Consider the following 11,164-nt stretch of genomic DNA (forward strand, 5'->3'; position numbering starts at 1 on the left):
GATTTTCTTTTTTCAAATCATTTCCTTGGTAATGTGCTGCTTCTAGATTGAATTTGGTGTTGATGTAACTACCAAAGAGATTGTTCTTGCTGATGTAATTGATAATGATTCTTGGAGACTCTGGCCATCAGGAGATCGGAGCCAGCAGAAAGACAAACAGGTATGTAGTGCTTTGTAAGATTAAGCTGTGGCAGTGGTGAGGGGAAGGGGATATTAGTCTGATATCTTGTTAAGTGTTTGCCTTCAAAAATCATTTCTCTCTGCTGGAGATACAGCACAATGTTAGGGCACGTGCTTAGCACACACAAGGCCCTGGATTCAGCCTTCAGTCCCAAAAAGTAAAAGTAGACAGAACTCTCCTGTGGTAGTAAGGAATACTTTTAACCTACAAAAGCAGGTTTTTGTATTATTTGTCATCTTTTGATTCTTAAACAGGAAAGGAGCGAGTGTCCTTGTTTATCTAATAAGTATCTTCACAATATCAAGACTAACAAATCTGGGATTCTACATAGCAAGTCTCAAGGGCTTAAGTCGGTTACTTGTAATTGCTAATAAAAGCATTGGACCTTAGATGAAAAGCAAAACTTAACTTTGCTGCAGAAATTTTTTATTGGAAAAACATTTGTACAGCAGGGTGCATCTTCAGACACATCTTATTATGGGAACTTGTCATAGCTCTTTTTAGCAAGTCTTTAAGCAAGTCTTTTAGATACCATGATAAGATCTTCTAACTTTGTATCTTATTTTCCAGTCTTACCGTGACCTCAAGGAAGTAACTCCGGAAGGACTCCAGATGGTAAAGAAAAACTTTGAGTGGGTTGCAGATCGAGTGGAGGTAATTCTTCTCTAATAAACCTGCAATAAACAAAACTTGATGGCATCATTGGGCTGAGGAAGTAGCTTGGTAGCTTTTAAAGTGTTTACCTGTTTTGAAGCCTGAAGACTTGGCTCTAATTCTCTAGCACCTATATAAAACAACAAAGAAAATGCCAGATGTGGTGGCATTTGTAATCAGTCCCAAGGTTGGGATTCGGGGCAGGAGGACCCCTGGCCTCCCATGGTGGCCAGCATACTTGGAAAGTTCCAGGCCACAGACAGTCCTGTCTCCAGAAGAAAGAAAAAAGATAGATATGACAAGATGGCTCAGTGGTTTAATCACTTGTTGCAAAGTCTCGTATAATAGAGATCAAAGGAAAAAGCCAAATCCGCAGAGTTCTCTGACTTTCACATTTGTGTGGACATATATACAAAAATAAATTTTTAAATTAGGGGGAAGTTGGCTGGCACCTGAGGAGCATCTGTGCTGTCCTCTGCGTTCCACACAGTTCCACATGTTTGTACATAGCAAACAGTGTATCCAGGATGCTGACAGGAGACCAAGATGTGAAGTTTCAAGGTCCAGGCCTGTGTGGGCAACCTGATTAAGTGAAACTATGCGGGGTGGGGTTTTTGTTGTTGTTGTTTTTTGTTTTGTTTTGTTTTTGAGGCAGGGCTTCTTTGTAGTTTTGGACCCTGTCCTGGAACTCCCTCTGTAGACCAGGCTAGCTTCGGCTCTCTGCTGGGATTAAGGGCTCGCACCACGACCGCCCATTTTGTATCTTTTTTTTTTTTTTTTTTTTTTTTTTGTTTTGTTTTTGAGGCAGGGCTTCTTTGTAGTTTTGGACCCTGTCCTGGAACTCCCTCTGTAGACCAGGCTAGCTTCGGCTCTCTGCTGGGATTAAGGGCTCGCACCACGACCGCCCATTTTGTATCTTTTTTTTTTTTTTTTTTTTTTTTTTCAGTGACTTTGAAAGAAAGGAACAGCTTTAGAGGTGGCCCCCACCATGCTACCTTACCAGGACTCTCTGCCGGTGTGGGAGCCTGGGGTTCTGTTTCTAACCTGTGTGTCATTTTCATTTTTATGGTATTACAACTGTGAATCCATGAAAGTTGAGTGGGATTCATTATGAATCATAATCACTTTTTAGAAGATTATTTCCAATTTATGTGTGTAGATAGCGCAAAGTGGCCAACTGACAAATTTATAACCTAACCTAATTTGGCTGATTATGCTTTAAAGGTGCAACAGAATGCTGAAACCCCTGGGATGAAATACTTTGTTATTGTTCCCCGAATATTAAAATGCTTATTATCTTATTAATTAGTAAACATAATTTGTCTGGTTAAAAAGTTTTATCTGTTGGCAGGCAGGCAGGCAAGGTGGTACATGTCTGTGATCCTAGGACCCAGAAGGCAGTAGGATTACAAGCTTGAGTCAAGCCTGAGCTGTGTAGCCAGACCCTACCTTAAGTTAAACAAATTTATGCATTATACAGAGGTTTGGGATGCGTTCATTCTTTTTTGAGACAGGCCCTTGCAATGTAGACCGGGATGGCCACCAACTCCCAGGAATCTTCCTTCCTCTGTCTCTTTGGTATTGGGATTAAAGGTGTGTGCCACTGTGTCTAAGATTCTTACTATTACTTTAATGATCATTTTGGTCTTTTGAGAAAGAAAATGCCAACTGTGCATGGTGGCACACTTTTAGTCCTAGCCCTTAGAAGAGAGATGGCATTTCTCTGAGGTTAAAGCCAGCTTGCTCCACCTAATGAGACCTGTCTCAGAAAATAAAACAAAAAAAAAAAAATTGTGTGCTGAGTCTGTAGCTTAGTTTACAAGTGCTTGCCTAGCTGTCATGAAGCCCTAGGTTTGATCTCCTGGACTGCATAAAACCAAATGTGATGGTGCTCACCTGTGAGCCACCACGCAGGAAACCAGAGGCTTATAATCATGCTCAGTTTCAGTTGCCTGTAAGGCTCAGGTCGTCCGGGGCTACACAGACAAAACCCTTTCAAAAAAGGGAAGGAAAAGATAGAGAAGCCACCTGTCTGGGTGCTGGAGGCAGAAAGGCAAGAGTGAGTATCCGGAATTGATGGGCATCCTCAGCTGTGTAACATCCTGGCTCACCGTACACACACACAGAAAGAAAAGATACTCTCTTACACTGACTTCTTGTGGTACCCATTTTTGTCTTTTCCATACCCATTTCTCCTCTAGTTGCTTCTGAAGTCAGACAGTCAGTGCAGGGTTGTAGTGCTGATGGGTTCAGCTTCTGACCTTGGTCACTGTGAGAAAATTAAGAAGGCTTGTGGAAACTTCGGGATTCCATGTGAACTCCGAGTGACATCTGCCCATAAAGGACCAGATGAGACATTGAGGATTAAAGCAGAGTATGAAGGTAAACTTTATAAATAAATGAGGAATTTTGGCTGTTTCTGATTTTGATAAAAGATTTTAAAATATTATTTTTGAATAATATGTTTAAAAGAGCCTTTCCATATTTCCAAGGAAAATCATGTGGCATGCCTTGTCATAAGCCATGTTTTTGGATGACTTCTGTTGTGGTCCAGCCAGCTGGTTCATACATTCCAGGGTAGAGCGAGTGATTAGAAATGTTAGGTAGGAGGAACAGAGATATGAAAGAAACACAGAGACGTGGGGCGGCAGCTCAGCCTATACTCAATTCGCCTGCATTTAATTTTCATAAACTTTTATACCCTAATAAAAGAGGGGGGAAAGAAGGCAAAAGATTGCTTTAACATGACACAAAGGACAACCAGCACAGTTACTTGCTTCAATACTAGACATCGAGCCATTATCTCCTGAGTAAAGCATTTGATGTTTTAGGCAGGATATGGATATGTGGCAAGCACAACCTAGACCAAGTATCCTGTAGGCAGCCACTCCCTATGTCAAACCTCCTATTTTAAAATGAAGGAGCAGAAATAGGCTCATTCTCTGGGCCATCTTAATATCCAAAACAGCACTTAAACACACCCTAGATCAGGGTTTCTTGTTTGTAGCCACACTCCTGGTCACCAACTTTGAAAGAGTAAAATTAAGCTCCTACTCTGATCCTTAGTCAAGGTGGAACAGGCTCCCATCTGTCTGCCTCCACATAGGCCTGTACTTTTAATTTCCAGGGATGCATTAGAAACCTTTAAAAAAACAAGGAGCAAGAACTTAAAACACAAGTGTGAAGGGGCTGGAAAGAGGTCTCAGTTGAATTCCCTGTGCCCACATTAGGCATCCCACAACTGCCTGTAACTTCAGTTTCAGGGTATCTGACATCCTATGCCTGTTGGGGCACCTGCATGTTTGTGATGCCAATAAACTCATGCAGGCATACATAGTTATAAATCGTTTTTTAAAAAATGGCTCATTGATTAAGAGCACTCACAACCATCTGTAGCTCCAGTCCAAGGATGTTCTGGCATGAGGGAAAGCGAACTACGCCTGTGAGGATGTGTGGTCTCCTTGTCTAATTATCAACGCCCCTTGAGCATTGTTTCTGGTGTGTTTCAAAAGAAACGGAGCCCCTTACCCACCTGTATGAGGCCTAAGGCTGAAGCAGCGTTTCTTTGTTCTGGGCCTTTCTCTTTGTTAGCTTTCTTAGAAGGAAATGAGAAATAAAAGGCTATGGTTTCATTAAATAGGATATTAAATAAATGATAGGATAAAAAATAAAGGATATGATATCATTGATCTAAAATACTGAGGTCTGGATTCACAAGAAAACTTTTCTAGGGAAAAATGTTTGATTCTTTTGGTGACTACTACAGAAGTATAGTTAATCATGGGAGGAATGCTTCCCAGTCCTTTTAGTAAGCTAATTAAGACTTGGATTCTTTCTCCAGAAATGCAGATTGAGTTATAATATAGCTCAGTTGGTGGAGTGTTTACTTAGCATGCAAGAAATTCAGGATTCAACATATATAAAACCCAGAACAGGTATCACACCTATAATCCTAACAGTTGGAGGGTCAAGCTGAGCCTGGGCTAAAGTAATACCATATGTAATATTTCAGGTTGGAAATTTGTATATGCACTTTGGCTGTTGGCTTTTGATGCTGGAAATGATCGAGCCTATAGTTTCAGGCACCCTAACTAATCACGTTAGCTGTGGGATCTTTCCTGTATGTACCCCAGCACCCAAATCTTATGTATTGGGGAAGTAGCCGCAACATTTTTACTCACTTTTAAATGAGTACTGGTAGTGTGTTGAAGGAAAGCTCAACATGAAAGATAGCCCTTCAGCTGGTGGGGTCTTCATGTTGCTTGAGTCTAAGGAGCCATAGCAGAAGGAAGCTATGAATCATACATTCCCTCACCTACTTCACGACATTGCCTTTATACCATAGATCTCAAAAAATGGCCACACCTATTCTACCTAGGTTATTATTTAACTGTACACTTAGGAAACAAAGTGAATTTTAATTTTGAATATATGTATGCAACTATCTTTTTAGATTCTTTATCCACGGCAGATTACTAAGGGATTTAATTTTATTTTTATTGTATAGGTATGTGTAGATTCATGTGCCATGAGCATGCATGCAGGTTAGAGAACAGCTTGCAAGAGTCAATTCTCTCCAACTATATGGTTTCCAGAGGTCAAGCATAGGTCATTAGACTTGAAAACAAAGTCCCCCTTTCCCACAGAGCCATCTCACCTGCCCAAGATTGTTCTGTTCCTGCTGTTACTGTCACCAAAACAAATTACTTGGTTATCTTGTAATTTCCCTAGGGGATGGCATACCTACTGTATTTGTCGCAGTGGCAGGCAGAAGCAATGGTTTGGGCCCAGTGATGTCTGGTAACACTGCATATCCAGTTATCAGCTGTCCTCCCATCACACCAGATTGGGGTGCACAGGATGTGTGGTCATCTCTTCGATGGCCCAGTGGTCTTGGCTGTTCAACTATACTCTCTCCAGAAGGATCCGCCCAGTTTGCTGCTCAGATATTTGGGCTAAACAATCATTTGGTGTGGGCCAAACTTCGAGCAAGCATATTGAACACGTGGATATCTTTAAAGCAAGCTGAAAAGAAAATCAGAGAAAGCAATTTGTGAAAAAAAAAAAAAAAAGGAAAGGAAGAGAAAAAATTTACCTTTTAGGGGAAAAGTTACACATTCCTAGTTTGGATTAAAAAGGAAAGAATTCAAACAATGATTTCACATCAGAGAAATCAATTCAACTAACTACTGAACAAATGGTCCTCTAGATATCACCTACTATACGGTCATTGTTGGGCAGTTGTGTAACATTAGCAAAGAAATGTCTTTTATGGAGTTGGAGCTATGTCTCTGTGCTTAAGAATCGGTGTGGTTCTCTTGCAGAGGACTGAGTTTGGTTCCCAGCATCCATGTGGAATAATAATCACCTGTAACTTCTCATTATTTCTAAATGCTAATAATGACTTTATATAAATCAGTAGTTACTACTTGATCTTCTATAGTTCACTGTTTGAAAATTAAAATATTTGTATTGTTTATGCTAATAACAATACATTCTTCTCACTGCGTGGGTCTGTATTCTAAGTCATTATCTAAGAAAGTACACAGCTACATCACTCCAGCTAAGTTTGTGCTGTTTTTCTACAGCAGTGAGGAAACCCTAGGGCCTTGCACATGTAGGCAGGCACTACCACTTTTATTTCTGTAAAACATTTGAGCCACACCTGCAGGCACCTTCCTACCACCTTTTAAAAAATTGGATCTCCAGTGTATAATCAAGCGAGTGGGTGGGTAGAAGTTTACATGTCCATTTTTATGAGAAAGGAGTATAGGTTTGCAAAGAAGCGTCCACAGATGAACTGGTGACAACCCACTTTAGTCTATGTCCCACCTTTCACCTATTCAGATGCTACCTCTTATAAGCTACTTGCTTGGGCCCTGTAGGGTGTAATTAGCTAACCGTTCCTTCAGCTAGACATCAAGATAGTTAAAACTTACCATATTTTCTCAGCCTTTTTCTTAGGTATTGGTGCCGTCTACTTTAAGATTCTTAGCAGTCCAATGTCGGCCTTTGCCACACCTACATATACCAGAAGGCTGAGTCCTCCTATTTTTGCCATTTGGTGTCCTAAAGGCTATTGGCCAAAGAAGCTCCCACTGCAGAAAGGTGCTGGGGATAGAGTGTAGTGGCAGAGCATTTTTCTGGCATGCACAAGGCTCTGGAAGGAGGAATCATTTTTTCCCCAGGGAAGCAATCCCCTTCTTCCCCTCCCCCACAGTCCAAAAAGTAAAATACTGGTTATTTGGGCTTCATCTTCAGTTTCCATAAAACATAGACACGGTGGATATAACATGTTATGAAATTGCCTGAGGGTCTCAAGCAGCGGGTGCCAGGCAGTGGGTCCCAAGAGCCGCCACCCCTAGGCAGGGCCCAGCCAGGCAGTGGAGGCAGCAGGCTGGTGCTACAGAGAGTGAGTCCCGGGAAAGTGCAAGTTCCCAGCAAAGGTGCAGGTTCCCTGCGGCATGTGGGAGGCACATGGACAGACGCATCGTACAGAATAGAGTTGTATATTTATTAGTTGAGTTATGGAATGGGGAAGAAAAAGAGGACAGAGAAAAAGGAATGGAGAAGTGGGGAGAGAGGCAGAAGCGAAGCTGCCTCTCCGAGAGGAAGATGGAAAGGAGAGAGAGCTCAGGCGGGAAGATGGAGATCAGCCTGCCTCAGCGGATGGGGAGGGAGTGGGCGCGGCTTGTCTCCCAAAGTGATGGACAACCATAACGGTTCTTTGCTCGCTTGTCAACTCTAGAGAAATGCTGCACACTTTGTTTCTCTCACAGCATATTAGTTACTCTGCACATGTGTGACAAGATACCAACCACAGCTACTTAACGGGATGGCTTTTCTCTGGCTCACAGTGGGGAAGGCCTGCTGTCAGGAGTGCTAGTCATGCTCCCAGGGGCAGAAAGGGGAATGAATGTTAGTGCTAGGCTCACTCTGCTTTTCATTCTGTCCATGGCCTAGCCCATGGGATGGTGCCTCCCACATCTAAGATGAGTCATCCTGGCTCAGGGAGCTCTCCTGGGAACACCTTCACCAACACATCCAACAGTGTGTTTCCATGGTGATTTTAAGTCCTGTCAAGTTGACAGTTAACCATCACAGTTTCACTCTGCTATGCCTAGGTGTCGCCTAGAAATTAAAGAATTACAGTTTGGGTTTTTTTAGATTTATTTATTATGTATACAGTTTTCTGTCTGCTTGTGTGCTTGCAGGCCAGAAGAGGGCACCAGATCTCATTACAGATGGTTGTGAGCCATCATGTGGCTGCTGGGAATTGAACTAGGACATCTGGAAGAGCAACCTCATCAGCCCCCATGGTGTTTTTTTTTTTTTTTTTTTAACATCTAAACAGTCTTACTGTTGCTTGATGTGTTGATATTTCTGCTCTACTACCCCACAGTTAGACCCCACCTGACTAGGTACGTGAAAATTATTTTTAAGCATGGACAGATTGGTTAACAGAACATCTATTAGCAGTACTCATCATCAGTTTGACCATTTGTTTTCACACTTATTTTTAAATATGTTTACATGTATGGGTATGTGTATGTAAATATCAATGCCCTTAGACCAGAGGTGTCAGGAGTTTCCTAGAGCTGGAGTTACTGCCTGGTATGGGTGATGGGACTCATGCAAGTCCTCTGGAAGAACAGTGTATTCTCTTAACCAAGGAGCAATTTCTCTAGCCCCCATTAGTTTCTTTTAATATGCAGTGTAAGTCCTCGGTATAATCATTATTTGCATTTGAAAGTGTGTTTTGTTTAAAATGCGTAAACGTTTTTCATTTCCCTGACTTGTAGAGGAACATCAAGTGCCAATGGTATAGTTTTTATTTCTTGAGACACTGACATGTAGTCCAAGTGTGCCCCACACCTGATCTATAGCCGAGGGTAACCTTGGATTTCTGACCTTCCTACCACTACCACCTGATTTAGATGGTGCTGAGGATTGGACGCAGGCCTTTATGGTGCTAGGCAAGCACTCTGCCAAATGAGCTACACCCCCAGCCCTGCCTGGTTTTTAAATCTTTGTTGTAAATCTATGTGAGATTTTTGTTGCTTCAATAAGTAATCTAAAATCAAGTGAGTTAATATGTAAACCTGGCAAATGACTATAGTATATTAGATCCTTTTAACAGCTGTATAGAAAATAAAATTCTAGCTCTCCATGAAAACTACCCTGACTAGGACTTCATCAGCTACATTTGTTCTGCTGTGGTATAGGCAGACTGCTCAGACTCTGAATAATCACACAGAAACTATAGTAATTACAATACTGTTTGGCCTGTTAGCTCAGGCTTATTAACTAACTCTTAAATCTTAAATTAACATATTTCTAGTAATCCATGTATCACCATGAGGCTGTGGCCTACCAGAAAGGTTTCGTGCATCTGTCTCCTTTAGCAGCTGCATGGTGTCTCTTGACTCCACCTACTCTATATTCATCTTTGTTTGGATTTCCTGCCTGGCTATATTCTGCCCTGCTATAGGCTAGGGTAGCTTCTTTATTAACCAATGGTAATAAAACATTCACAGCATACAGAGGGGAATCCCTAGAACAGGTTAACATGTCCCAGCAAATAAAAGGCAGTTTGGGATGATGTGGGGCTAAATAGCACTTGTCTCATGGGATGGGTGGTGTAAAATAGTATATGTGGAAGCTTCCCAGGAGTCATAAGTGGTCCGGTTTATTCATACACAGACAAGCTTTTGAGTGCCTACATAATAACTAATGAATTTGACTGGGCTAAGAGATGCCCAGGTAGCTGATAAAATTATTTCTGCGAGTGTTTCTGAAAGTAGCATTGAATATTGACCAAGTAAAAATCTGTTGAAGGATAAACTAGATTGTTCTGTTTGACACGGAAAATGTCTCTGCCCTTAGACATTAGCATTCCTGGCTAGGGGCCACCATGCTTGACCTGAAACTATTAAGTAATCATGTACACTGACCATGGCTTTTCTTTCTCTGGAGACCTCCCACAAATACCCTATAAACATGTACAAGATTCTGAGGATGCAAAGATGAGAACAATTGAATTTCTGCCCTTAGTAAGTCTTTGCTAAACAGTCCTTTGTAGTGTTTGCATGGCTGGTGGTTTTGTGTGTGTGAGGAGGTTGGGTTTTGTTGATTTTGTCTTTTGTGGGATCACCCACCCCTGTGGAAGGGATTGAACACAGGTCCTTGTGTGTGCTGGGCAAATGACTATGAATTAGCTTCAATACTTTAAATGACCCTAGTATGGAATAGTGACAAGGTGCTTTTGATAGACTTTCTGGACTCTAAGGAAAAATGCAGAGAATAAAGAGGGGGATTAACGTCTCCTTTTATTCTCAATCATCACCCTCAGTTTTTTCATAAAATTTACCACCACCAGGTATCTTTGTTTATTGCTTATCACTTCCAGCTAGAAAGTACATAACCCCAGTACACTGGACATCTTGTTTTATCTCAGCAACAGTCAATTTCTAGGACAGGTATACATATGCCACTGAAATACTCAATGAATGAAAAGAGTGACAATTCCCAAAGGTGGAGACACAACCAGTGCATGTCCAGCAGCTGTCTTCCAAAGACCCTTCTGACACTGTTTAGAGGTGGTGGGACCTTTAGAAGGTGGAGCCTAGTTAGAGTGTCTTCTTAAGGGAGACATTTGGACTGGGGCTTTGCCAGCTTCTTGCTTCCCGGTAATCATTAAGTGAGTAGCTCTAGGCGACTACCACAAGCTTCCCACCATGCTCTTCCTCCCCAAGGTTCCAAAGCAACCAACCAACCATGGGCTGAAATTTGTGAATTCATGATCCAAAATAATCTTAGTATGATGTATTACACTAAGCCCTCAAAGTTGGCAGGCACCATATGACCACTGGCTAGACAGCCCTTGACTCAGACAATAGGAAATAAATATTTGGTTTAAAAGCTGAGTAACAGGTGGTGGCGGCGTACTGGTAGCATACACCTTTAATTCCAGGCAAAGGCAGGCAGACATTCCTGAGTTCTATGCCAGCTTGGTCTACAAATCGAGCTTCAGGGCAGCCAGCTGAACTGTTAACCCAGAGAAACTCAGGGGCGGGGAGGGGGAGGGGCACGGCATAACAACCTCATTAGGAGAACCTGGGGTTGACTCTGGAGGAAGTGAAGGGAGGTTTGGCACAGGTCTCCCCGGTTACCATAAAAAGCAGTGACAGCAAAGTAAATAAGGTTTCTGGCCTCAGGATTATAAGAGTAAGATAGTACTTAAATACTTAAAGGATCAGTGCTCAGAGGTACAGTCTGGTACTGAGTGCGTAGCTGATGGTAAGAGCACTTAGCAGGCATGGGCCTGCT

The 11,164-nt window shown here is 42.0% G+C and overlaps 1 protein-coding gene across 2 annotated transcripts in view; it reads left to right on the top strand.

Annotated features, from left to right (window-relative positions):
* The window catches only part of Paics (phosphoribosylaminoimidazole carboxylase and phosphoribosylaminoimidazolesuccinocarboxamide synthase), a 53,390-nt gene extending 47,046 nt beyond the window's left edge, over nucleotides 1–6,344 (top strand). For both annotated transcript variants that reach the window (XM_050150246.1, XM_050150245.1), the window contains exons 5-8: nucleotides 47–160; nucleotides 752–835; nucleotides 3,037–3,217; nucleotides 5,567–6,344. In XM_050150246.1, coding sequence (XP_050006203.1) covers nucleotides 47–160; nucleotides 752–835; nucleotides 3,037–3,217; nucleotides 5,567–5,892 — 705 coding nt within the window. In that variant the 3' untranslated portion in view covers nucleotides 5,893–6,344. The remainder of the gene's footprint in view (nucleotides 1–46; nucleotides 161–751; nucleotides 836–3,036; nucleotides 3,218–5,566) is intronic.
* The last annotated feature ends 4,820 nt before the right edge of the window (nucleotides 6,345–11,164 follow it).

This window comes from Alexandromys fortis, unplaced genomic scaffold (assembly GCF_014885135.2).
Source record: "Alexandromys fortis isolate MF-2015 unplaced genomic scaffold, M_Fortis_MF-2015_v1.1 scaffold_0, whole genome shotgun sequence".
Classification (NCBI taxonomy): domain Eukaryota; kingdom Metazoa; phylum Chordata; class Mammalia; order Rodentia; family Cricetidae; genus Alexandromys; species Alexandromys fortis.